The 27,957-nt window shown below is 46.4% G+C and overlaps 1 protein-coding gene across 1 annotated transcript; it reads left to right on the top strand.

Annotated features, from left to right (window-relative positions):
• Nucleotides 1-354: 354 nt before the first annotated feature.
• LOC309333316 (uncharacterized protein) lies at nt 355-27,913 on the top strand. The gene is made up of 6 exons (XM_081846692.1): nt 355-662; nt 4,309-4,837; nt 7,172-7,943; nt 9,646-9,661; nt 25,111-25,624; nt 26,561-27,913. Exons 2-6 carry the CDS (start codon nt 4,343-4,345, stop codon nt 27,392-27,394), a joined length of 2,631 nt encoding a protein of 876 aa, XP_081702818.1. The 5' UTR covers nt 355-662; nt 4,309-4,342; the 3' UTR covers nt 27,395-27,913.
• The last annotated feature ends 44 nt before the right edge of the window (nt 27,914-27,957 follow it).

The following is a 27,957-nucleotide window of genomic DNA, read 5'->3' as shown; positions in this document are numbered from 1 at the left end:
TAAAAATATTTTATGGGTGCAGTAGTTTCTTTTATATTTGATTACCAGGGTGCAGGGCTGAAGTCATCTTACCAGAAACAGAACACAAAATAGGGCCTTTGCAACATATTATTCCCAAGGTGAATCATAACTGACTGGAAAATAAAAAAAAAATGTGGTGAGGAAAGGGGTGTGGGTGGGTGTGGGTGTGTTGTGCTTTAGCAGTGGCCTAAACGAAAACAGCCAGGAAATAAACCAACTCTAAGTCTCCCACCCGTATCCTTTTCTCTTCTGTTGCATAAGTTCCTGGCACAAAAGTCTGCCAAGGGCATGCGAACCCTGCATATTTCCAGAGCACTGCTAGCCTTTGAGGATCTAGCAGGAACAATGGGTGGCAGTGCAAAGGGGACAGAATATGCTGTCCAAAGCCCATCTGCTTTGTTGCAATGCTCACCCTTGTGAAATATTCCCTAAAATATGTGAGTTTACTGTTGGGAGAACTAGCCAGAGAGGGAAGGATGGAGGCAGGGTTTCTGTTTTATAGGCTAGCTTTGTTTTCTGGCATCTATGAGCCACAAAGCTTGGATATAAGCCACAGAACATCCTGTTTTCCCCTCTCTCTTGCCTGTCCTCTTGCTGGTTGGTCTTTCTAAGGTTCTGGAAAAAACACTGCCCAGCTAAAGGTAAGAACCAAAAAACCTTTCCTAAGCAGGTGAAAATGTGAAGATGGGGGGGGGGCTGTACAATACCTGTGGCTTCTAGGGCATTTTCTAAGTATAAAGAAATAGTGCAGGGGGAGCAGTCATTGCCGACAGGCATGCAAGACTGGGGTTTGCAAACAGTTCCAGCAACACAGGTATGCATCAGCCCCAGAGGAAAGTGATTGACTGATTGATTGATTGATTGATTGACTGGTTATTTAATTTCTACACCGCTTAATATATTTTTAAAAATCTCTAAGAGGTGTACAAAAAACTGAAGCAGCAACAGACAACTTAAAAACAATTTTACAAAAATACAGTTGTAAAAGTGTTACATTAATACAAAGGGGTGTGTGTGTTCAATATTCCTTCTGACATACCCTTCATCTCAGGAGGTAGCTGCTGTAACTTTGGAGGGGTGTCAGAAAAGGGGGACGTTACAAGTCCCCCTTTTTTGTTTATGCAGGATGGAATAGACTCAGCTTCATTGTTTATGTTATTATATACAGTATAGCATAGTCTCTCTCTCTCAGGTAAGAAATTTGCCATCTGGGATATTGTATCTTTACCTCTTCACAATCCATGTGCTTGGATTTTTTTTATGAACAGGCTGCTTCTAAGATTAGGGTCCACACTGAAAATCTTGTTATTGAATCATAACATCACAGAATTGTATGGTTGGAAGGGTCATCTTGTCCAACCCCCTGCAATGCAATGATAGTGAATCGTGAATCTATTTTACTTACTCAGTATGTAAACAATAACAACAGAGGCTGTGTTTTAAAATACAAAGAGGGTATTCCTGCCCTCTGTTATGTACTGATATATATAACCAGAGGTTTTGGGGGAAAGCTCTCACTCACTGTTTACCGTGAGCTGAAATAAAGAGCATGAAATCAACACTCAACTCCGAGTATATTTCACCCTCCATCCACCTCGTTGCTTGTCATCTGTGTGATCCTTTCAGTATGTCTTTTTTTTTTTAAATGCTTTTTATTGGTGTTTCATTTAATACAAACAACAAAATACAGTAAAATTCAATAATCATTTACCCACATTCTTTCCCCACACTCTGCTGGGCATTGACTTCCTTCTCTCCCTTCAACAGGTTTAATTATGTCAGTTACTTTTCCACAGTTTCTCATTGTATCCAATCCTATCTACATCGTAAGATTTATTTCAGTCCTGCCAATCCTTTCAGTATGTCAATGGCCTTTGGGCAAAACAATGAATAATACTCCTGTCACTGGGTTCCTCTATTACAACAGCAATTTTAACACAAAGGGTTGCAGCGACCCAAGAACAACAATGGGGGGGGGGCTGAGCCCCATGCCCCAAAATATTGAGGGGGCCCTCTGCCCCATATACTCAGCACCCCTGCATGTAACATACAACTTAACAGAAAAACAAAAATGATGCACCAACACTGCAAAGTATAACAAACAGCATTTGCAGTTCTCAAGCAATAAACAAAGCAACACTCCCATTCACTGATTAGCAGATGAACAAAACCTCAACCCATCCAGCTCAAAAACCATCTACACTGACCCAGCAATGTTTTCCCCGCCTTATCCTGCCCACAAAATGCAGAAGCCTGGCACCAGGTCAGCTGCTGCAGATCAGTGGTAGAGTGGGTGCCCAGATCCTTCTCCAGGGATGTTCAAGCATCACGCCCTTGTGTGGGGCAGGGAAAGCAGTAGAAAAGCAAAGAAGGGAGACGATGGTGGCAAAAGTTTTACAGTGGTACCTCAGGTTAAGTACTTAATTCGTTCCGGAGGTCCGTTCTTAACCTGAAACTGTTCTTAACCTGAAGCACCACTTTAGCTAATGGGGCCTCCTGCTGCTGCCGCGCTGCCGTAGCACGATTTCTGTTCTCATCCTGAAGCAAAGTTCTTAACCTGAAGCACTATTTCTGGGTTAGCAGAGTCTGTAACCTGAAGCATATGTAACCTGAAAGGTATGTAACCTGAGGTACCGCTGTACCTGTTTTGCAGATATCCTGGCTACTCTTCTCTTGCTGCTGGTCAGGAGCAGAGACACCGTGTTGCCCCTAAGATTAGGGGGGCTGGCGCATGTTGCACACATGTAATATTGCATGTGTGACATATGTCCTATGGCGTCATGTACGTCCCTGCCGTGCACGGTAAACTGGTGAGGACTAGCATAAGGCCACACCAACCTGTGTGATATCAGGAGATGCCACCCAGGCAGTTGCAGCCTTCCACTAGGCCATGCTGGTCCTCACAGTGTCAGGAGATGCTGCGTAGGCCACTGGGACCTTGTGCCAGGTCAGTCCCCTCAGCCTCTCTTGACACTGCACAGATCGGTGCAGCCTTCCGCTGATGTTGTGCTGTGCTCAGCTTGGCAGTTCGGTCTCCTCTGCCCCCTCAATATTCGGGGAGGATGACCCCCCTGCTAAGCAATATTGAGGGGGTTGATGACACCTTCACCCCCTAGAGTTGGTGCATGTGATTAGGAGTGAAGCCAGGGAGATTCCCAAGGGCAGAAAGGGAGGTTTCCTTCCCTGGGTTAGAGGGTTAGAATAGGACTGAAGAGACCCAGGTTCACACACACATAGCAGACCCTCCAAGTGTCCTTATTTTCCAGGAACATCCCTGATTTAGAAAAGGCATCCTGGTTTCTGATTTGATCCTGGAATGTTCCTTTTTTCCTTACGATGTCCCTATTTTCATTGCAGAAATGTTGGAGGGTATGGAATTGTCAGATTCCCAAGCCATCTGAAGGCAATCCTGTATAGGGAAGGTTTTTTTTTTTAAGTTTAATGTTTTATTATGTTTTTATATATGTTGGAAGCTGCCCAGAGTGGGTGGGGCAGCCCAGTAAGATGTGTGGGGTATAAACAGTAAAATTATAATAATGGAATGGGACATCCCTATTTTTAATCAGAGAAATGTTGGAGGGTATGACATAATCTAGCCACTAGCTATGCTGCTCAAGCTATATCACTACCCTAACCATATCCTCCTATACAAACCCACCACAGCTCTGGAATCTCTGGGGAAAGCCCTTCTCTTGGTGGTGGACAGTGGTGGACACCCGCAGGCAACTTTGGAACTCCCTCCCTAGAGAAAGCAGACTGGCCACCCGCTTGTCATTATTCCGCCAGCAGATGAAGGCTGATGACATGCCTTTGGAAAGGGCTTTTCAATAATGCTATGCTATTTTTACTATCCATGTTTCAATAATAAAAACAATAAAAATAATTTTATTATTTATATGCCGCCCATCTGCCTGGGTTGCCAAGTAAAATAGATCTGTTTTTATATTGTTTTAATTCTAGTACAGTTTAATTACATTTTTATAACAATATTTCTAGCTTGTTGCATTTTATCTGTTTTGCTGTGATTTGTGCAAGCCGCCTTGCGTCCTGGTCTGGGGAAAAGCCAGGAGATAGATGATATAGATAGATGATAGATAGATAGATGGATAGATAGATATCCAACCTCTGTTCAAAAGCCTCCAATGAATCATAGAATTGTAGAATTGGAAGGCTGCCCCGAGGGTCAGGGATCATAGCTCAAGATTACCTGGCCGATGGCTATCTAACCTCTACTTAAATACCTCCAATGCATCTGACTATACTTTGCCACTTGTCCCATCCTGACAGGCGGATACATTGGCTATTACAAGGAGCCAGGATTATGAAATCTACTAGAGAAAAGATCACCCTGAACTTCAGGGGAATCCGATACAAGACTTATGCTAGCACCCTCCAAGCCTTCCCTGGGACCAAACTGAGCCGCCTCACAGGGCCCCAGGAGGCATCCACCGAGTTTGACTATGACCCCAACACTGGAGAGTTCTTCTTCGACAGAGATACCCGTGTTTTTGAAGAGGTGCTGAACTACTGCAGGACCAAGCACCTCCACTGCCCTCAATACATCTGCAAGTCTGTCCTTGAGGAGGAGCTGGCCTTTTGGGAGATCAGTGAGGCCGCCCTGGCTCCCTGTTGCTGGCAGAGGCTGAGCGACATGGAGAGCCAGCAGGAAGACCTCGCCCTCTGGGATGACAGCAAAGATGAAGATGACCAGGCTCTCCTGGCCCAGGTGGGAAGGGGAAATAATAGTTGCAGGGCCCAGTGGCAGCCCAGAATTTGGACCCTCTTCGAAAAACCGTTTTCCAGTGGTAGTGCAAAGGTAAGTGCTGGAGCATTTCTTTAAAATTGGAATGGGGAGCCTGTGGTCTTCCACAGAGCCTGGTCATTGGGGTTGATGAGCACTGGACTCCAACAACATCTGGAAGTCCAAACAGGGCTCCCTTTGCTGCTTTAAAACAAGGGGGGGTCCAATTTGTTGAGGTCATCTTGAATCCCACTTCTGTCTCCAGCAGCATTAACTTCCGCTCCCAGTTTGATGTCACCTGTAAAATTGGATAAGCATCCCCTCAATTCCTTCATCCAAGTTGTTTATAAAAATGTTGAACAACAATGAACCCAGGACAGAACCTTGTGTCACCCCACTTCTCCCTTTTTTCCAGGATGATGAGGAACCATTAATGAACACTCTTTGAGTCAACCAACTAGGAATCCACTTAACAGTTACCTTGTCCAGCCCACATTTTACCACCTTCTCCGCAAGAGTATCATGTGGAACCTTGTCAAAAGCCTAACTGAAATCAAGATACAATACCTTCACAGCATTCCCCTGATCCACCAAGCTTGTAACTCTATCAAAAAAAGAACTGAGTGTCATATGGCATGACTTGTTTTTGAGAAATCCATGCTGGGTCTTAGTAATCAGAGCATCCTTTTATAAGTGCTCACAGACCAACCATTTAATTAAGTGTTCTATGACCTTTCCTGCTACCTACATCAAGCTGACTGGTCAGTAGTTAACTGGATCTTCTCCCCCCCCCTTTGAAAATGGGGACAACATTTGCCTGCCTCCAGTATGCAGGAACCTCACCTGTTTCCCAAGAATTCTCAAAAATTATAGGCAAAGGCTTTGGGATTACATCTGTAAGCTCCTTTTGTACCATTGGGTCAGTGCTATTTTTCTAGGAAAAGAGGTGCTGGAACTTACCATAAACACCTCCCTTGTTCTCTTATAATGGCAATGGTGCCCACCTAAGAGGTGCCAGATCTGAGTTCCGGTGAGTTCCAACTGAAAAAATCCTGCCATGTGGAGTTCACGTGCCTATACATTACACAGGTTTATATAGAGGCATCCCCTCCCCTCAGCTTTAAACACACATAGAAATTATGTTTACAGAGAAAACACATGTCTGCATTATCAAAACCAGATGCCTGCTTCATTGAGAAGAACAGGGTACCTTCTCTCTATCAGGCGAGCTCAAGGCTGAGCTTTTTCTACACAAACATTCTTGACACATTCATCACACAGCCTGTGTAAGAAGATTCTCCTGACAATATCCTTTCACACACTCTTTTTTTTACATCTCTTCACATGTAGGCTACCTATCAAAGCCATGCATGCACCATTAATTCTGAGAGGGAAATAGTAGCTCTCAGTACATTAAGCACACAAGGATGGTAGATGGAGCAGTTCCTTCTTTGTGGGAATCTGGGGAAGTCTCCTCCAACATAGTGCTCTCCAGATATTTTGCACCAACTCCCATCAGACGTAGCCAGCATGACTGAATGAAGTTTGAGCTGATGGGAAAACAGTCACATTGACTGGGGCTGATGGGATTTATAGTAACGCAAGATATCTAGAGGGCACCAGGCTGAGGAAGGCTGATCCACTGTGCAAACAGGGGCTAAATGGGGTTCTGCCACAATGCCACAATTTAGGGGGAAGAGCTCAGTGGTGGAACATCTGCCTTGCCAACGGAAGGTTCCAGGTTCAATCACCAGTGGCACCACAAGGTAGGGTGCGAGGGGAGAACCTTTCTAGAATACTGGAGATCCACTCCCCAATCAGTGTAGACCATACATCAAGGATGGAACAATGCTCCTATGAAGAAATGTTGCAGTGTCTGGATATTTTTAGTTTAGAAGAAAGTCAAGTAAGAGGTGACATGATAGAAGTTTATTATGCATGGGGCAGAGAAAGTGCCCCAAAACATTAGAACTCCTGGACATCCAAGGAAGCTGAATAATGTTGGAAGATTCAGGAAAGATTTAAAAAGTACTTCTTTTCGCAGCACATAGAGCAGGAAACTCACTCCCACAGGAGGCAGTGATAGCCACCAACCTAGATAGCTTTGAAAGAGGATTAGACAAATTCATGGAGGCTGGTAAGGCTATCAGTGGCTGTTAGCCACGCTGAGGCAGCAATGCTTCTGAATATCAGTTGCTGGGAACCATAGGAGGGGAGAAGGCTCTTGTGCTCAGATCCTGCTAGCTGGTTTCCCTTTGGGGCATCTGGTGGCCACTGTGAGGACAGGATGCTGGATTAGATGCTTCATTGGCTTGATCCAGCAGGTGCTTCTTATGTTCTTATGTTCCTGTATTCTAACACAAAGCTCACAAACTAACTTCGTGACACAGCTGAACTTTCTTTCCACAGGTTCTGGCCGCTATCTCCCTGGTCTTCAACATTGGGATTTGCATCCTTTTCATAAAGAAGGCTGATGTAGAAATTGAGTTCTTTGTCTATGGACATGAATACAACAGCACTGACACCGTCCTCAATGAGATTCACAAATACTTCCCTTACCTCATCCCTCTGGAGTTTTTCTGCGTCCTCTGGTTCTTGTTTGAGTTTTCTGTGCGGCTTACGTTTTGCCCAAATAAAAAGAAGTTCCTGACCAGCCCCCTGAACATAGCTGACTTCATTTCCCTCTTTCCAATTTTCATCGAGCTTTGCACACATGGACAAGCCTGGCTGGGTTTTGTCCGTGCACTGTACACCCTCAAGCTCTTGAAGATCCTTAAGCTCATAGAAATCCCTCTAATGTTCCAGGTCCTTTCATACACGTCCAGGTCTATCTTCAGAGAGATCTTCATCTTCATGATCATCTTTATCTTTGAAAGTCTGTTCTTCGGCATCCTCATGTTCTACACAGAGGTCCTTTACCCGGTACCTGAATCGTATTTTGAGAGCATTTCATCCTGCATTTGGTGGGCAGTCATCACTTTGACCACTGTTGGTTATGGAGACTCGTATCCTATCACTGAATTCTCCCAAGTGATAGCAGCCTGTGCGGCACTCTGTGGCGTGCTGACCATAGTCATCCCAATCCCTATCTTTCTGATCAAGTTCAAGGGCTATTATGATGCTGCCGTGATCAAGGAGAGGAGGAAGAGGAAGATGGAACAAGAAGCAATGCTGTCATCCTAAGGACTCCAGAGCACCATGTTGCCAATTATTCATGGGAAGAGATAACTGGCTTCTAGATAGCTTCCTGCCACACCGCAGATGCTTCAGCTGATTTGATGCATTTTTTAGCTTCCTACCTGAGCATCATATTCCTCTGTGCTGCCAACTGAATTAAGTCACACTCTACCTCTGCTCCCACATTTCCAAAGAGAGAGAGGGCTACCAATGCCCGTTAGCCATGGTGGCTATGCTCTGCATCCATGGCTGAAGACAACAATACTTCTGCGTATCAGCTGCTGGAAACCGCAGGAAGGGAGAGAGCCCTTGTGCTCATGTCCTGCTTGCTGGTGTCCCAGAGGCATCTGATTGGCCACTGTAAGAACAGGATGCTGGACTAGAAGGGTGGATTGACCAGATCCAGCAGGCTCTGCTTATGGTCTTATGTTCTTAAAAGAGGTCTTCCTCCTCGTGCTTCTTGCCTTCAAGCCTTTTTGCCTGGAACATACCTTTGGACTGTGATCATGGCTCTTGCTTGCCGACAATGAACATGGATAGATGCAAGTTTATCTCTGTTGGCATTCTGGGCTCCATTATTCTTATGAAGTGCGAGGAGATTAATGCTGCCACAACCAACCAAAGGGGAAATGGGTTAGAGTCACCAATAATGTTCTATCTTTATGTATTTTTAGATTGTATAAGCCACTATCATTTTCCAGAAAAACCCTACAACAGCTAACATTGTAACCTAAACACAACTGGTATAATAATATAAGGGGGAAATGATGCAGGGATTTGACAGCATATAAAAGCAACAATAGCAATACTACTACTGCTGCTACTCCTCACAGTGTAATCTTTTACAAGGCCACCTAGATGTTAATCTCATTGATTCAGGGAAGTTTCCTCCCAATGTGTATAGGATTGGACCCTGAGACTCATGAAATAAAAGTCAACACATTCATATACCAGGCATACAACAAACTATATTACTTACTGGAAACCCAAATGCTGTTCTTGGCAGAGCACAGAGAAGAGAGAGCAAAACCCACCATTTCATGGTTAGTGGCCCTCATCACAACTCGCTCAGACTCTGAAAATAAAGCCTCTCATTTCCAAACTGGAAATGAGAAAGGAGCAAATGTAAGACCTGCTTCTGGAAAGGACTAGATCCCACTTCAGTTTGGGGGTCAACTGATATTAAAGGGGTAGCCCTCCCTCACCCAACCCCAAAAGGCACAACTCATAAAAATGACTTGCATTAGATTCTCAGTATTCCTTCTGTTCATAGAAAATAGTAGAAGTATTTGGAAAGCTAAATTCCAGTTTATTTTAAAATTTCATATTAATCAAAAGTTATTACATGCATACATGCATATACATTCATGCGTATTGCACACACACATACATGAATACACACACACACATGCATTCATATAAGATTATAAAGACTACAGAATCCAGGATCCAGGATCCAGAATGCCTCATATTTTTCTCTTGCATATAAGATTAGAAAGACTACAGCAGGATCCAGAATGCCTCATATTTTTCTCTCACTTGTTTGCTTGGCTCTCCTCTTTGAATGGGGTGCTTTATGCTGAATGATGGCCTTCAGGGAGCCACCATTGAACCCAATGGCCCTGCAGGCATGTTATAGTACTCCATGAACTGCAGCTTGTTGTCAATGGGCACATGCACCAGCCACTCTCCTCTCTGCTCCAAAGCAAACCGGAGCATCAGGTGAGTTTCAAAAAAGGCATCATCATAGATCAGGTGCATTTCAACCATGGGTCTCAAAAGGGGGGTGGGGGCAATGTAGGATACCAGCCAGTGAAGTGCAAATAATTGCAAATGTTTTACTGGCAGGTAGCAGGAATGGACACAGTCTACACTTGAAAAAGGAACCACAGTCATAGAAATGTGGAGTTGGAAGCGACTTGCTAGGGTCCTCTAGTCCAACTCACTGAAATACAGGAATCGCAGCTAAAGGATCCCTGACAAACAGCCAATCTCCACTTTAAAACCTCCAAGAAATGAGAGTCCACCACTTTCTGAAGGAATCCATTCCACTGTTGAATTATTCTTACTCTCAGAAAGTTCTACCTAATGTTGTTGGAATCTCCCTTTTTCATAATGGATGCAGCATTAAGCAAGTCCCACTCCCCTCCATAAGTGTGCTTAATATAATGTGCACTTTGGCCTTAAGACTTCAAAAAGTGTAGACCCTAAGTCCCCTGGGTTTCTGCTAGGTACTGGCACCTCAGTTTCATAACTACATTGCACTTAAGAGAAGCCTCCTGGCGCGAAAAGGAGATTTTTGTATTATTAAATCGTATAATGTATGCTGCATTGTGCTTTCACGCTACAGTTTATTAAAGGTAATTATATTTCTCCATTACTATTAATTTGTGCTTCATGTTTCTCAGGGGCAATATAGGCATCGTTGTTAATTGAATAAACACTGAGAACATGAAGGATTCTTCTGTTTAGTAAAGAACTGCTAAGCGGAGGCACCTCAGGACCATGGTGTATTGGGAGGGAGGTTTCAGCTCTTCCTCCCCCTGCCATAGACCTCTCCTAAACCTGTCTCTATTTGCATTTCAAGGGACACCTCCATTGGCACCAGGAAATCTAGTGTTTTACAGAGGAACAAACCCAGAACTTTAGCTACAGAGTTTTTTGCCCTGGGTGAAGCCTCCAGAGGGGCACCATTGAGGCTCCCAGCCTGTATGTGTGTGTACACAAATGTGTGAGTGTGCGTGCCAAACTGGATCTTTGCCCCGGGTGAACTAAAGTCTAGTTTCACTCCTGACAAACCTGACAAAGTCAGCTCCCTGCCCCAACAAACCTACACTCTAAGGGGAAATCTAGAAGCTGCCATGACCCCAGTGTCCAGGAAGACACTGGCTATGTACACACCAGACACTTACAGCACTATGATACCCAGTGCTTTTTTTCTTTAAAAAAATGTTTAGGGGTGGGTACTCTCATTTTGACTCAAGAAAATCACAATTTTATAGTTCAAATCAGGGGAAATATAGTAAATGGACAAAAGTACAAAGATTCACAAAATGTTTAGGGGTGTGCGTACCCCTGTGTATCCCCAGAAAAAAAGCACTGATGATACCACTTAAAGCACTCCTGCCCCCCCCCCCGCACAGCACCAAATTCTGGGAGCTATAGTTTGTGAAGAGTGCTGAGAGTTGTTATGAGACCCCCTCTTCCCCTCACAAAGCTACAATTCCAAGGGTTCCCTGGGAAGGGACTGACTGTTACACTCTGAGAGTTCTTATGTGGTTATTTATTCATTTATTTAAAATATCTGTATGTTGCTGTGTCATTCAAAAACAACTATCAGAGTGATTTACAACAAGAAAAACATAAAACACTACAAAACATAAAACACTACAATGAAAACCATAAAAATGTTAAAAACAGACAACAATTAACCATTGTGGAAGGATGCCTTATTACTTGCCTGTATAGGCCTGGCAGAATAGGGATGTTTCCAGCAGACATTTAATAGCTCAATCTCCAGTAGCAGAGAGTTCCACAGGACTGGTCCAATGACATTATTTCTCGCTGTTGTCAAATGAGCCTTGCCGACTTGGGGAATGACCAATGGTGCTCCTGCAATCTCAGTGATCGAGCTGGAATATTATAAGCATTCAGGTGGTCCCTGAGATTACCTGGACCTAAATTGTTCAGTTGTGTAAATGAATGCAAGGACTTTGAACCTGGATTGGTAGGAGGTGGACAGCCAGTGCTGCTGTTTCAAAGATGGCGTCAATTATCCTCAGCCTGAAGCTCCCATCAGCAATCTGGCTGCAGCATTCTGCCCCAGCTGCAGCTTCCGAACCAGGCCCAAGGGCAGCCCCACATAGAACTCATTGCAGTAATCCAGCTTTGAGGTTACCAATGCATGTCCTACAGTGGTTGGGCTGTCCCTGTCCACAAACAGCTGTAGTTGGCAAACCAGACAAAGCTGGCAAAAGGCTCTCCTAGCCACAGAGGACACCGGGGCCTCTAGTGACAGAGATGTATGCAGGTCAGGGGCACTAGCTCCCCCCCCCAATGTTTGGGGGGTGAGGAGGCTGAATGCAGACATGCGGCTTCTGTGGCCGGCTTCTCCTCCTGCAGTTACTGGGGAATGAGCCCCCAGCTTGTCCTGGTGACACCTCCTTCTCCTTCTCAGAGCAATGTCGGGAGGAGTCAGGGCCTCCTTCCCTGGCAGCCACAGGAGGAAGAGGTGGAGAAACTGACGGTGCACACAGCGCTCAGAGTTTGGGATGCTCGGCTTGGGCTGCTTGTGACACATGACACTTAGCATGTGTGTGATGTCACATAGAATTATATATGTGTGATGCATGCACCAAGTGTCGTGTGTGTGTATGATGTCACACATGCAACACTGGCTTCCCCAATCGGCTTTGTAAGCTAGCCCATGTGTTGCATTTGCTCCTTCTGAGGGAGGCAACCCTATCCAGAACAGGCAACTTGCCAATTTCCCCTTGCATGTTCAGACCTTTAAACCCCACCCTAAATAAATTCACACAAGACACAAATTTTGGCTTGGATCTCTGGCAGAATTTAGGCCACAACTTTATTGATTACAGCAAGTGAGTGGTTGCATAGGCTCTGGCTCGGCTAGTTCCCTGCACTGTTGCAGGTAGCACTGACCCAGGGCACCAGCATAGGTCAGCCTAGGGTGAACACCTGGTTAAGCGGAAAGCCGGGAACAGGCTATCTCCGCCACCCAAATGCCCCCCTGGACTCAGGCACGGGCACAACCCTCTCTCAGGGGTTGACCAAACCATCAACCAAACCTTTAACGGAATACCCTTCACATAGGGATGGCGAGTGTGTTCTCCCATCCCTATCACCTGAACCAGAGTCTATCCACCACACGAGCACCCGCGCTCGCCACCAACCACTCACACCTGTAACCAATCCCTTAACCCCGCTGATACGGAGGTCAGCCAAAAATTCATTCCAAATCACAGACAGATGAACCCTGTCAAGCCTGTAAAGGGACGCAACACGGAAGGTAATGCCTCAGTGATGAATCACCGGCCCTGCCCAAGGCCAGAACCTTTTTTGGCCACCACGCTCTGGACGCTCATCTGGGCCCTCTCGGTGGCAGCTGGGCATTGGCTACCTTGCCACACATCACTGCCATCAGTGACCAAATTTTGAGTCCAATAAGAGCCACCTTCAACTCTTCAAGTAATGAAACCCCCTCTATACAAGATTGGATCCAAAAGCTGACACAATATGCCGAATTCGATGGTTTATCAGAAAAAATAAAGAATAAATCAAAACTGGAATTTGTTTCAAAATGGGAGGTTTTCAAAGAATATTTGAAAAATAAATATAGTAGTTTAAATTCTGTTGCAGCATTCGAGGAACTTCAGTAATAGTTGCAAGGTAGATATAAGAAATTAGATATATTAAGAAAAAGTTTAATTATGATAAAAGTGTGTATTGGCAATAAGTAATATGAAATTGGCGAAACCTGCCAATGCAGGGAAAATTCCTTCACGGTTCTGAATACAGCAACCATCTTATGACCGCAACAGCGCCCACTGACCTGGAACGCAAAATATTAGCCTGGAAAGAAAAGGATCATTAACTTGAAGACCGCTGACCTGGGATGAAATTATGGAGGCAAGAAATTATTAATTTGAGGGAGGGTGGGTGGGTGGGTGATCCTGGAAGGAAGAACACCAAAAGAGGCTTGGACAACAAGGTCAGCCTCTTTTCTTTGGCCTTAGCCCCACCCCCAGCCGGCCATCCATTGTCCTTCCTGGCCTAGGGTGGGTCAAAGGCCGGCCCAAGCAGGTGGGTGGCACCCGCCCAGGTGAGCCCTGCTTGGTGATGCAAACCCCGCCCACCTATGCGGAAGGGAGGGCGGAAATTGGAGACACATGTGCTAAACCCTGTCTGTGGTGCCTACCCCTTTGCCCCAAATGATGAGACAAGACACCAGAATATGGGTTCAAATTGGCCACAACTTTATTGAGCTTCAGAAGTGGGAAACTTGGCACAGCCCGCCTGGCTAAGGATATGCAGGCAGATGAGGTCCAGTGAGAGGGGACTGCAAAGCGCAAACTTACACAGCATGCCCTTCCACCAACCTCGTCCTGGGAGGTTGACCTACATGCTGCCACTCTAGGGCCAGGGACTCCCGGTTTTTGCCCTCTAACGGGCCCTGCAAGCGCCGCCGCATGGGGAGAGAACATGAATGCATCCTCCCCGACTTGATGTTAGACTAAAGGATACCTTGCCAAGGCGTAAAACTGCCACCCGTGGCCCTAAGGGCCTCGCCGCCAAGTCCCACAACTGAGGATCAATCAAACCCTGAAGTCTACCCAGTCCCTAAGGACTTGTCGCAAGTCATGCAGCTAGAGGTCATTACCTAGTGGGGTCAGGTGCATTCCATCCTCCCGGAATAGTACAGCCTTATCTGCCCTGATGGTTGGATGTGGGATAGAGAACCTGCCAATTTGCCGCATGGTATTGCACATGGCCGTTGATTTTTTCCACAGCATAATTGATGTGAGAGGGATTGGAAACCCCCCTCCAGTGCAGATGGGGTAGGAGATTGGACCAGCCAATGGTCATTGTCAGGTACAAGGCATGCAGGCTTTTTATATCTGCCCTTGCAGCAAGGGCCAAGGCAATGCCCTTTTGTTCCACTAGATCGTTCTCTCCCACGTGTGAAATCAAGACCCTCGGAGGGCCATGCGACACCGCAGCACTACGCAACATGGGCATCAAGCTCCGCCAATGCATGCCCCACTGGGCAATCCAATAAATGCGTACCTTGGGGTGGATGTTAAGGTTACAGCCCCCATTGTGCGACCGTGCATAATCTGCCGCACAATGCACAATGCTGTGCCCTACAACCCAGATCTTCATGGTGGGCAAACCTGTAAGAAAATTCAATTGCAAGTGATAAGGTGGAGGAGCCAGAACGAATATAGCTTTTGTAGGCTGCCAAGCACCAGCGCCCCAGTATCTTGATGCAGGTGGGGTCCCAACCCTGGACTGCCGCTGAAGTGGCAGCCCCGGTACGGAAAGAATGCCCAGAATATTCCTGGGGACTAACTCCACAGGCCGCTATGACTCTGTGTAAGACTGCTGTGAATTGAGATTGCGTCAAAGGGCGCGTGTTTGCATGCATGAAGAAAGGGCCCTTGCACTGAAGAAGCAACATGTGTCCTGATATGGGCAGCGGCCCTCCTGTTCTGTCGGGGACAGTGCCAGCATGACCCCTTTCCGCAATTGGTCAGTTTTTGAGGACCGAATCTTGACATTCAATGGGCGGACTTAATGTCAGTGTCTGCCAGTGAGGAGACCCAGCCAAACACTCCCCAATGCGCATGGCACCAAAAAAGGCAAGGGAGAATGCAGCCCGAAAGAGACGCGTTTCGAAATTTGACCAGAAGATCTCTGGTAGTTTTCTCCAAATTAGATTGAGTGTGTCAATAGTGATAGGCTTCCTGCCATCTTGATGTGGGAGAATGACACAACGCCACCCAGCCAGCAGCTTCTTGACGTGGAAGCTGTCACAGGGATCTGGCCAACAAAGGAATTTACAAAAGAATGAGATAGCTGCCCTGTAAAGCATTAAAGTTTTATGGCAAGGCCCTTGCGCTTTAGGAGCACCATGAATTGAAGCACCTCCTCCTTGGAAGCGCAGTGTGTTTTGGTGCCATGAAAACGCCCGAAGGTGTTCCAGGCCCTGGAATAAGAACATCTAGTGGAGGGTGCTAATAATGACAATACTCCCTGGTTTACTTCTTACTTCCAATCTCCCACAGATTGTCTGGGAAGGCGTCTGAGGTCTGGGCTGCCTCTGGTGCCAGCTCGCGGAAACGCTCCATCTGGAAACGAGATAGCGCATCAGCAATGTTATGAAATGGGCAGTGAAGGAAATATTGTGCTGCGGGCACTCCAGCGCAAAGAGGCGCAGCACCCTTATGACCCTCATGGACTTTGCTGACTGCCTAGATATAACTCTTACCACCGCTTGACTGCCGGACCAGAAACAGACCCTGGAATTCAAGAAGAGGGTTCCCCAGATGCAAATGGTGACTAGAATAGGGAAAAAATCCAGAAAGGTTAGATCCCGAGTGATGCCTGCTGCATGCCAAGAAGATGGCCATGGCTGGGCACACCAATGGCCCCTGAAGAACACACCAGAACCAAAGTGGCCAGAAGCATCAGAATGGACCTGGAACTCCACCCCAAGGTTAAGGCTCTTTTGCCAAAATGAAACCCAATTATAATCCTGCAAGAATGCAAGCCAAATCTTCAGAGCATCCTTTAGCTGCTTTGTCACCCTAATGTGATGGTGAGGGACTACCCCTCCGGCCATGAGCCATGCCAGACGGGCACAAAAGGCATGGCCTGGCGCAACTACCCTACATGCAAAATTAAGATGACCCAATAGAGATTGCACCTGGCGAAGGGTGGTCCTTTTAACCCTGAGCAACACTTTCAAGGATTCCATCTTGGTCTGCGGGAGGTGCAATGATTGCCCCCAAAACAGACTTTGGATGGTTGGTTTAATCTGGCCTCTGCGGCAGCTTATTTCCTGGGGTATAAAATCCTGTTAAAAAAGAAGCTCAACAACTTCAATCCTTAAAAAAGCTCAACAACTTTGGCCAGTCCCCAAGGCCCTTCACTTCATCAAATCTGGCCCTCTTTGAAAAAAGTTTGGACATCACTGTCTGCCCTTGCCTGTGTCTTTCCCACAACAACCCTGTGAGGACTGGCCCCTAAATCACCCAGTGAGCTTCATTATGCTCAGATCTAGATGTTGGTTATGTATAAGAGAAAAGACATATTCTGGTGAACATTCTGCTATATATTCCCATCAGAAACCCAAGGCACCCCAGATGGCCAGTTTCAAAACCTTGGCTGTGAAAATACCCTCATTTGCCCATCATCTTCTTCACCAGGAGGAAGAAGTTAACCAGAGAGAGGCGGCCAAGTTGAGCAGAAAAGGCAAGAACAAAACAATTTGTTCTTGCTTCATTTCCTCATCATCCCTCCAGCCCCCTGCCGCCTTGTTGCACAACAAATCTGCTTTGAATTGAGCCAAGAGAGTTTGAACTCTGCCCATTTCCAAGAAGCCAGAGCTCTTTCAGGAGCTGTGGGTGGCAAGGGAGTTACTGGCTTATTTATAAATGGTCCACTAAATAATAGCTGGTTGTTGCTGATAGGAAGGTATGTTGGGGGAGCAGAGCGGAGGGTGTGCATTACACACACTCAAATAGCTTTTCTGTTGGATTGGCTGGCTTTGCTTCCTGGCATCTGACATCTCTAGGCTTGGAACTGGGCCCCTAGAGGCATCCTGTTTTGCAGACAGCTCACTCAGTCCTTTTGCTGCCTGCTTATTCTTCCCCATTCTCTCTCTCTCTCTCCACCCACCACTGCATCGGGACTGTGGAGGTAAGGACTGATGCTGTAGCTTTTTCTCTGGGATTCTTCACGTATGTGTGTGTGTGTATAGTATGGTGCAATGGGGGCTTTTAGCAGACAACAGAAGGGGTTGGTGATGACACTCAAGTTGTGGGTTTGGAGGGCATGAAGAGACAGGCAGGCAGAAATGACAGGCACAATTTGCAGTGGTGGCACCTCCAGAGGGCTGCCATCTAGCTTTGCCATTGCACGTACTTCTTTTCATGCACCAGGGGATGCACTCAGACATACTATGTCTTCCCTGCTCAGGAAGGAGGAATATAATTTTACATGCTACCCCAAACTCAGAGCCTCCAGGGGTTCCTGTGATTATGTAGGTTTGGTTTCCTTGGAATGAAAGTAAGCAGAGACTGTGGTGTCTTTTGGATGTATTGTATTATTTAGTCAGATATACAACCTGAGCATTTGATAGAGGGGCTCACAGCATTAGCACCCCAACAGATCTTACTTCTCTATTAGCTGCAGCTTTGGATCCAGCACGGAGCAAGCATATCTCTGTGTCTCCAGCTTCCAGCTCAGCTCTTACACACTACCCTGGCCCTTGTTCTCTTACCTAGCAGATAAGTGAGGGGTGTGGAGGAGGAGGACACCATCACCTGGTTATAGTTCTTGCAACCCAGCTCATTCTTTTGGGAAGCTGATGAGAACATACTTAGTGGCCAGCTAAGGTCCATCTTTAGGTGTGCAGTTCTGCATAACGTAGACCAGAATACTTTTGAATAAATATGAATGGAACTAGATGGATTTTTGAGGTGCATTTAACAGTTGAGCAGCTGTTCTCGGAAAAGGAGGGTCAAACATATGGTATTCTGCTTAAATCAGTGGCTCCCAAATTTGATGATACTGCGCCCTGGGGGTGGGTGGAATTAGTTAGAGAGGTGCTAAGAGGCAAGGGGGTGGCAGGAGGTCGAAGGCAGGCCCTTCTGAGCATGTTAATCACTTATTTATGATTGACACGCTAGAGTCTGAAACAAAGCACCTTTCTCACTTTATATTTAAAGTTTAACTGCTCTTACCTCTCATGGGGACACAGGTGGTGCTGTGGTGTAAACCACTGAGCCTTGGGCTTGCCGATCAGAAGGTCGGCGGTTTGAATCCCTGTGACGGGGTGAGCTCCCATTGCTTGGTCCCAGCTCCTGGGAACCTAGCAGTTCGAAAGCATGTCAAAGTGCAAGTAGATAAATAGGTACCGCTCCAGTGGGAAGGTAAACGGCATTTTCATGCGCTGCTCTGGTTTCACCAGAAGTGGCTTAGTCATGCTGGCCACATGACCCGGAAAAACTGTCTGCGGACAAACGTCGGCTCCCTCGGCCAGTAAAGCGAGATGAGCGCTGCAACCCCAGTCATTCACGACTGGACTTAACTGTCAGGGGTCCTTAACCTTTATCCCTCTCAAAGCTATGTATTTTGGTCCTGTTTGTATATTTTAAGTCTAAGTTTTCACAACAGTTGGTAATGCTTATTGATTTTCTTATACATTAATTAGGTGAAGGTTTGTGCATGTTTGGTAAGTGTGGGTAGGTATATTTTCCTTATATTTTCCTGAGAAATATTTTTCATGCAATATTTTTCGAAGTATATTCCTTTTTTTAGCTGAAATATTAGATCAGAACATTATTTGTGTGCATCAGTGACATGCACTCATGCCTACAAATTAGTTTTTTGGGGGGAACATAGCTATAGATTGTATATTGATTAAAAGTGTGATTAAATATTAATTTTATTGCACTATTATCTTCTTCAGTAGATCATGCAAACTGTTCTTCTGAAAATTGCTTTGTATGAGTTTATGGAGGCATGGGGCAGTGGCCCAAAAAAGTTTGGCAACTACTAGCCTAAGTAGTTTCTGTTAAATTGTGCCAGGCTGGTCTCTGATAGTGCACTGCTACACAATATTAGTGGAAACATTTTGGTTTTTCTCTAACCTGTACAGGAGCAGCCCCTAGATCACCAGCAACAACTAGCAGAACTCTCTCTGTGTGTGTGTGTGTGTTTGCAAAGTTCTCTCAGGGCCACCAAGAGGTTTGGAAGCTAATATAAATTGCCAGGGCCCTACAGTCTGGAAGTGAACTCAACTATCTTGCATATGTTTTTGTCTTCCTCGATAGTATCATTGTTGTTGTTTTTTAATATCCATTGTAAAACTGGTGAATTTCAAAGAAAATAATAATGATATAAAGCATTTTGCCAGTTATTGGCCAATAGAGACTTTAACGGACTACTGAATTTCCTCGTGCAAAAACAGCTTTCAGACTCTCTGCCTTGCTCAGGAAGGTCCTCTCTGCACGCCAGGTCTGTGATGCTCCCAGGAGATATTGTGAGATCTCAAGGATCCATCCAAGTTCCCATGAGATCTCATAGGCCTTGGTTCCCATTTAACTTTTATTGTTCTTGTTGTTACTGTTTTCAAGCATGAGGTTATAAGAAAAAACTGCTCCTTTTCCCTCATGGGGTACCCAAGAGCCATATAGAGTCCTTATGTAGGTTCTCTATCAGTAGGAGAAAATAACAGAGGCCAACCAGAGAATATTGAGAAGCAAAGCAGCTAGCAAGCCTGATCTTTATTAAACTGTTGCAACAGGGTGCTCACACACACACCCCATGCAGGAGGGAGGAGGAACCCAGAACAATGGTGAGCAAGCCCTTATACAGTGGTACCTCGGGTTACAAACGCTTCAGGTTACAAATACTTCAGGTTACAAACTCTGCTAGCCCAGAAGTAGTACCTCAGGTTGAGAACTTTGTCCCTGGATGAGAACGGAAATCATACACCAGCAGCATGGTAGCAGCGGGAGGTTCCATTAGTGAAAGCACGCCTCAGGTTAAGAACAGTTAACAGTTAACAGTTTCAGTTAAGAACAGACCTCTGGAATGAATGAAGTTCGTAAAGTGAGGTACCACTGTAAACTTTTGAAAATGCCACCCTTTCCTGTCTGGCAGGAACCCTGTTAATGGGTTTCCCTGGATAGCCTGGCCATTCTTTTGTGATGATACTTAATTCCTGATTTCAGGTCACAGGCTCTTCCTATTCATACCCAAATGTGCCCTTAAGGCAGGATTTGTGGGCACATGCGCTAAACCCTGTCTGTGGTGCCTACCGCTTTACCCCAAATGATGACATAAGAGACCAGAGTATGGGTTCAAATTGGCCACAACTTTATTGAGCTTCAGAAGTGGGAAACTTGGCACAGGCCTTGGCAGGTAACCCTCTCAGCCCGCCTGACTGAGGATATGCAGGTAGATGAGGTCCAGTGAGAGGGGACTGCAAAGCGCAAACTTACACAGCATGCCCTTCCACCGACCTTGTCCTGGGAGTTTGACCTACATGCCGCTGCTCTAGGGCCAGGGAATCCTGGTTTTTGCCCTTTAACGGGCCCTGCAAGCGCCGCTGCATGGGGAGGGAGCATGAATGCACCCCCCACCCGACTTGATGTTAGACTAAAAGATACCCTTCCAAGGCCTAAAACCGCCAAAGTTGTGACGAAATGCCACGGAGAAGGCAAAACCTGCCAATGCATGGAAAATTCATTCCCGGTTCTGAATACAGCAACCTTCTTACGACCACAGCAGCACCCACTGACCTGGAACGCATAATATTAGCCTGTAAGGAAAAGAATCATTAACTTGAAGACCGCTGATCTAGGATGAATATCGAGGCAAGAAATTATTAATTTGAGGGAGGGTGGGTGGGTGATCCTGGAAGGAAGAACAGCAAAAGTGGCTTGGACAACGGGGTCAGCCTCTTTTCTTTGGCCTTAGGCCATCCCTGGCTGGCCGTCCCCTGTCCTCCCTGGCCAAGGGTGGGTCAAAGGCCAGCAGCTGGCGGCGGGGGAGCCATGCCCCCCCCGCCGCCACAAAGAACAGCAGGCCACCCCTGCGGCCTAGCCGGGGCCCGTGCCACCCGCTCGGGCCAGTGGATGGCGGCAGCAGAGAGCCATGCCCCCCCCCCCGCTGGAAAAAACCAAGCAGGCTACCCCTGCGGCCCAGCCGGATGGCAGCAGCGGAGGAGCCTTGCGCCCCCTCCCCAGCGCCGCCACAAAATAAAGGCCGCCACAGGGGTTAAAACAAACTGGGATGCCCGCCCCCCTTGGGGCTGGCGGAGCGCCCCCTCCTGCGGTGAGCGGCGGCAGATGGGCCCAAGCGCCAACCTACGCCACTACCGGACAAAAAGCTGAAAACCGAGAACGCAGAAAGAAAGAAAGAAGGCTGCAAAATGTGGCCTAGCCTGGCGGAGGGGCCAAGCCCCCCTCCCCCAATCCAGGCAAAACGCAAAGAAGCTGGTTACTTACCTCAATCCGGCCATCTTGACACGCTCCTGATGATCTTGATCCTGGAAGGAAGAACAGTGAAAGAGGCTTGGACAACGGGGTCAGCTTCTTTTCTTTGGGCTTAGGCCCACCTCCAGCCGGCTGGCCATTGTCCTCCCTGGCTGAGGGTGGGTCAAGGGCTGGCCCAGGTGAGCCCTGCCCGGTGAGCTTTTCCCATTTCTATCCAAATATATGAGGTCACTGAAAGAGTCAAAATGGCTTTAGGATGTTTTCCTGTACTGTTTCAGACATGTGATTTATATATTTATGTATGCGTTTGCCTGGTACATTTATGAACATTTATTTAATATCTTAGACCTTATAATTCTCATAACCATGACAAATACAACATGCATTTATCTTGCATTCAGCTTGTAGGATTTCTGTTTGTCTCGCTTCACCTTCATGTGGCTGGAACCGTGCAAATTAAACATCCATAAGATGCATTCGTGCTGTAAAGATATTTAGCTGGTCCACCCTTTGCTGAGGAGCCACCTCAAAAACTCCCCACCACCACCACAAGGGCAAGAACCCTGAGTTCTCTGGTAAGTTATTGCATTGTTATGAGTTTGCACAGTACGAGATATTCTAAATTCCTGGGTCCAATAAGTTAGAATTACGGTAATCAGTTTGGGGAGTTAAACTATGCCAAGCACTGAACACCTGGGTTCAATGCATACATAAAAAATGCAAGCCAGGCCAGCTTGGTAACCTCTTGCTGAGTGTGGATAGTAGGGGAACAAAGCCTGAGAAAGGGGCAGGGAGATGGGTGATTAACAAAGCAGTTACTTTGTGCTGGACAGCAGAGGGGTGTGAGACCCTCCTCCCTCAAAATAAGTAAGTAGCAGGAGTCACAAGGCCAGAGTTTTTAGAGTGGTAGTGATGTGCAAGCAAAACTGTGACAGGCTATAAAAGGAGACCGAGAGCATGGCTGATTTCCGTTTTGGATCCAAGGCTGGTGTGCCTAGAGGCGTAGCAGATCCCACCACTATATACCAATTGTGGCAGATCCAAATTATGTACACACCCTATAATAATGGGTTATCTTTTGGGTTTTGTGTAAGGGAAATCTTAGATACTTGGAGACTCAGATAAAATAATAATAATAATAGATTTTATCTATACCCCGCCCTCCCCAGCCGAAGCTGGGCTCAGGGCGGCTAACAACAATCAAAATAATCCAACATTCTAAAAACCTTTCATTATAAAAATTAATTAAAATCAAATTGATGGCAACCATTAAGCAAAATTCTGTGCAGATTGCCAGAGGAGGGGGTCAGGCTGCGCCCTGACCAAAGGCCTGGTGGAACAGCTCTGTCTTACAGGCCCTGCGGAAAGATGTCAAGTCCCGCAGGGCCCTGGTCTCTTGTGACAGAGCGTTCCACCAGATTGGAGCCACAGCCAAAAAAGCCCTGGTTCTGGTTGAGACCAGCCTAACCTCCCTGTGGCCTGGGATCTTCAGGATGTTGAACAAATAAGAAACATTTATTTTACAGAATAAGTGGATAAAACAAAGGATAGCTTTGTATGGTTTTATGATTTTTTGATTTCAACTTATGCCAATAAAGGTTGGTAGAAACTAGAAACAAGGATAATGGTCATTCAGGAAACGGCAAACCTATTAACAATTATACTAAATCTAATGGATGTTTCAGGCTTCTAATCAAGCACAGATTCTGTTAAAACTTCAGATGCTTATGTTCAGTTATTACACTTCAGGTAGATGTTACAGGTTCCTAGACTAGATGGTAAATGCTCTGCTTATTTCATGTTATTTCACTTCAGTTCTTAACTCAGTGGTTGCATAGGTGTTGCCGCTTAATACTTTGGTTCTTCAACAAGAAGGTGCTTTCTGTCAGTTACCCAGCCATTTGCCCATCCCACTCCTGAGCTACTCCAAATGGTACAGCAGCTCAGGGGATCACCATGCCCCTTTTAAACTGTTTTGGGAGTCTTCTCTTTTTAGATCTCTCCACTCCTGACCCAAGTACACTGTATCCACACAGCTTCTACTTCTCCTGGCTCAAACTCGGCCTTCCCAGTTAACTTCTGGCCTGATACTCTCACAGGACACACTACACACTGCCCTTCACGCCGAGCTCAGAGACTCCTTTCTCTAGCTTTAGATATTTTCCTCAGAGTGGATGTTTCTACTCAGGACAAACTCTCTCTCCCCTAGACCAACACCCTTTCTTCCTCTCAAACTAAACGCTGTACAGTGGTGCCCCGCAAGACGGAAAACCCGCTAGACGAAAGGGTTTTCCGTTTTGGAGGCGCTTCGCAAAACAAATTTCCCTATGGGCTTCCTTCGCAAGACGAAAGCCCATAGGGAAATCTCCGGGACAGCGGGGAAGCGCAGCGCGTCTTCCCCACTGTCCTCGGACCTCCTCCGAAGGCTGGCAGTGGGGCGGAGAGACCTCCTCCCGCCGCCAGCCTTCGGAAGGCTGCTCCGAAGGCTGGCGGCGGGAGGAGGTCTCTCTGCCCCACCGGCAGCCTTCGGAAGGCTGCTCCGAAGGCTGGCGGCGGGAGGAGGGTTTTCCTTCCCACCGCCAACTTTCAGAATGCTGTTCTGAATGTTGGCGTGGGGAGGAAAAACCCTCCTCCCACCGCAAGCCCTGGGAACAGAGGAGAAGCGCTGCGCGCCTTCCCCTCTGTTCCCGTACCTGTCCTGAAGGCTTGCGGTGGGGAGAAAAGCCCTTCTCCGCACCGCCAGCCTGGCAAGCGGTCTCCATAGGAACGCATTAATCGATTTTCAATGCATTCCTATGGGAAACCGTGCTTCGCAAGACGAAAAACTCGCAAGAAGAAAAAACTTGCGGAACGAATTAATTTCGTCTTGCGAGGCACCACTGTATCTGAAAACTCCCTCAGAAACTGCTCCTTTTATTTTCCCTCCCAAAGTGCTGGCTCCACCCTCCACCCCACCCCAGCCAACTGTCTTGGTAGCCAATCAGAGAGAGGCTCCAGCACTCTGGTGGAATTCTGAGGAACTGCATCACCAGACTCTGGTCTGGCTCTGCTGTCCGTCACAAGGGAAGCAAGAGAACCTCTTGGGAATGTATTGCTGGGAGCCTCTCCATCGTAGATTCTGGTTGCAAATATGTGTAAATAAACCATATATCATAAAGACACCACCGTCTCCACTGTGCCTTGTTATTATTTATTATATTTATACCCTACCCATCTTGCATGGGTTTTCCCAGCCACTCTGGGTGGCTTCCAACACATATAAAAATAAAATAAAACACATATAAAAATAAAAACACCAAACATTACCCTGGGTAAGGGCCTGGAACCTCTGGAATCTTGCACTGCTGAAGACTGGGGTGGCTTGTAGCAGTATTCAAAACTGTAATTTCGTTGACTAAGCCCCTTTCTGAATCTTCCCAGGTTGTTGCAAGAAGCCAATTGGACCACCATCAGACAGATGGAGGTCTCCACCGGAAAGGTCATTCTGAACGTTGGAGGCATTCGCTATGAAACGTACCTTAGCACCCTGCAGGCTTTCCCAGGGACCAAACTGTGGAGCCTCACAGAGCCCCAGGCCCACACAAAACATGACCATGACCCTAGCACCCAGGAGTTCTTCTTTGATCGGAGTGGCCGGCTGTTTGGGCAGGTGTTGAACTACTACAGCACAAAGCAACTCCATTGCCCTGCAGGTGTCTGTGAATCTGCCTTTGAGGAAGAGCTGGATTTCTGGGGGCTCACAGGCACCCAGCTGGCCCCCTGTTGCTGGAGAGGGCCCCAAGAGGAGGTGCGCGACATTGGGATTGTCGACGAGCAAGACAACAACCAGGGTCTCCTGATCCAGGAAGAAAGAAGGAGTGGCTGTCAGTATGCGCGGTGGCAGGCCAAATTGTGGGATCTCTTTGAAAAGCCCCATTCCTCTAAATGTGCAATGGTAAGGAATGTGCTTGATAAGTCCCAGACTTGGCTCTGTGACTTGCAAGGGGAAGGTGGAGAGAGGGGCTAAGGGGACTGGTCAAGTATTGGGAATGTAAAACCCAACTCTGCAAATTAACTTGGTGCTGTATATACCAAACTTCCTCTAAGGCAGCAATTCCTCCCACCACCACCTGGACTCCACAAACTCCGTAAACTCTAGCACCTGCCACCCTATAACAAGCATTATTCAGAATAGCATTATATAGTAAATTGTGCAGAATACGTTACACTACCAGATGCCTCTGAGAAACTTGCTATCAGGATCTGAGCACAAGTGCCCTCCCCAGAAACTAGTACTGTATTCAGAAGCATATCTGCCGCCAACTGTGGAGGCAGAGCATAGCTATCATGGCTGCTAGCCATTGACAACCTTGTTCTCCACGATTTTGTCCAGTCCTCTTCTAAAGCCGTCTGTGTTGGCCTCCTAAAGTACCGAGTTCCATATTTGCTGCTTCAAAAAGAACTTTATTTTATTGGTGTTCATGTGGGCTCTTCTATAGCCAAAGGGGCAGAATCTGATACGTGAATGTAGGAAAAGTTAACAAACGCATGAGAGCAGGTGGCACCTTTGTTATATGTCTTCCCGTGCCTAGCAAAACCTTTCCTCTTTAACCAGACATTTGGCCTCTGAATATCTGTGGCCTCTTAGGTGGGATGTTCCATTGCATTACTTTAATGTATTCTTTTAATGTTTTTGTTTTTTTTAAATGCATCTATGTAGGTTTTAATTAGTTAGTTAGTTAGTTTGTGAGTTGCCTTTGGCAACAAAAAGTTACCAATAAATTTAATAAATACAGTGCGTGCATATATATAATATTTAGTTATAGTTAGTTATATAAATATAAACCAATGGGCCCATTTTCCTATGTTCACCCTTCCTTTATCTTTGCAGGGTTTGGCAGTCGTTTCTCTGCTGTTCACCATCGCCATCATCATCATCCTCTGTGAGGAGTCCAAGGGGTTCATAAAAAACATCACCCCAGACCATACTATAGAGAGCCACCACCACCATTACTACCATCACTTCTTTCCCTCTGCCTATTCCTACGAAGTGGCCCCCTACCTCCTCCACCTTGAGCTTTTCTTCATCCTCTGCTTCACAGCTGAGTTCTTCGTACGGATCATGTGCTGCCCAGATTTGAAGAAATTCCTGAAGAACCCTCTGAACATTGCTGATCTCCTCTCCCTGTTCCCAGTTTACATTGAGCTGTCCTTGGCCAGACCTTCACAGGAGCCACACCCTCAGGAGTCACATCCTCTGGTCCAGTGGCTGGGTCTGTGCCGCATTATTTACATCATCAAACTCCTGAAGGTATTGAGGCTGGTGGAGACACCTCTGATGCTGAGGGTGCTGCCTTGCATGTTCAAATCCATCCTGAGAGAGATACTCATCTTCTTGTTGATTTTTGCTTCTGAAGTCCTTTTCTTTGGCACCCTCTGCTTTTATGGGGAGCAGCTGAGTAGCAACTTTAAAATATGGTTTCGTGACATTGGCGAGGCCTTCTGGTGGGCGGTCATCACTTTGACCACTGTAGGGTATGGAGACCTTGTCCCTATCAGCATCACCGGCCAAGTGATAGCAGCTTGCACTGCACTTTGTGGTGTACTGACCATTGTTGTCCCAGTCCCGATCTTTCTGTTCAGTTTCAAGGGCTGTTATGATGCTGCTGTGATCAAGGAGAGGAGGAAGAGGAAAGCAATGGAAGCAGTGACGCTGTTGTCCTGAGGACTCCTGAGCATCACATCCCCAGTTTTCTGTAGGAAGAGAAAAAAAGGCTTCCAAATAGCTCCCTGGCACATCGCAGAAGCTTTTCAAGAAAGCATTTTATTGAAGTAAAAAAATAAATCAATTCAACAAAAATAATAGAAGTACAAAAAAGCAGCACAGTATATTCATGAGAGACTTAATTTTAGGTTGATGGGGTATTTAAGACCACCACCAGTTTCATGTTGCCCTGAGGAGAGGCAGTCCTGTGTGTCTGTATTTTTTGTACATAAGATAAAATCCCACCCAACAGCCCATGATTTTTCTGGGTCCTCCAAGCTTTTGGCAACACGTGATTTATCAGTTTTTGCAGCTAGTGATACATTCCACATATTTTTATACCAAAGTGAAAGTCTCAAGCCTTGCAACTTTTTCCATTTGGAGGCAATTGAGGTTCTGGCAGCCGCCAGCATCCATGTCAAAAGTCCACAAGAGCTGGTTTTTTTCTGCTGATCATCCCATAGTTGTAGGTTGTATGCTGCTTAGAGATTTTAAAATATTAAGCAACTTAGAAATACTTACAA

This window comes from Podarcis erhardii (assembly GCF_964252035.2).
Source record: "Podarcis erhardii genome assembly, chromosome: Z".
Lineage (NCBI taxonomy): Eukaryota > Metazoa > Chordata > Lepidosauria > Squamata > Lacertidae > Podarcis > Podarcis erhardii.
The sequence above is the reverse complement of the archived record's forward strand: the minus strand, read 5'-3'. Positions and strand labels throughout refer to the sequence as shown.

What these genes read in the sequence shown, in the direction of transcription:
- LOC309333316 (XM_081846692.1), top strand. Translation starts at nt 4,343, where the DNA reads ATGAAATCTACTAGAGAAAAGATCACCCTGAACTTCAGGGGAATCCGA. An exon ending in TTTCCAGTGGTAGTGCAAAG is followed by an intron (nt 4,838 to 7,171) that starts GTAAGTGCTGGA and finishes TTCTTTCCACAG; the next exon opens with GTTCTGGCCGCTATCTCCCT. An exon ending in ATTCCTCTAAATGTGCAATG is followed by an intron (nt 25,625 to 26,560) that starts GTAAGGAATGTG and finishes TTATCTTTGCAG; the next exon opens with GGTTTGGCAGTCGTTTCTCT.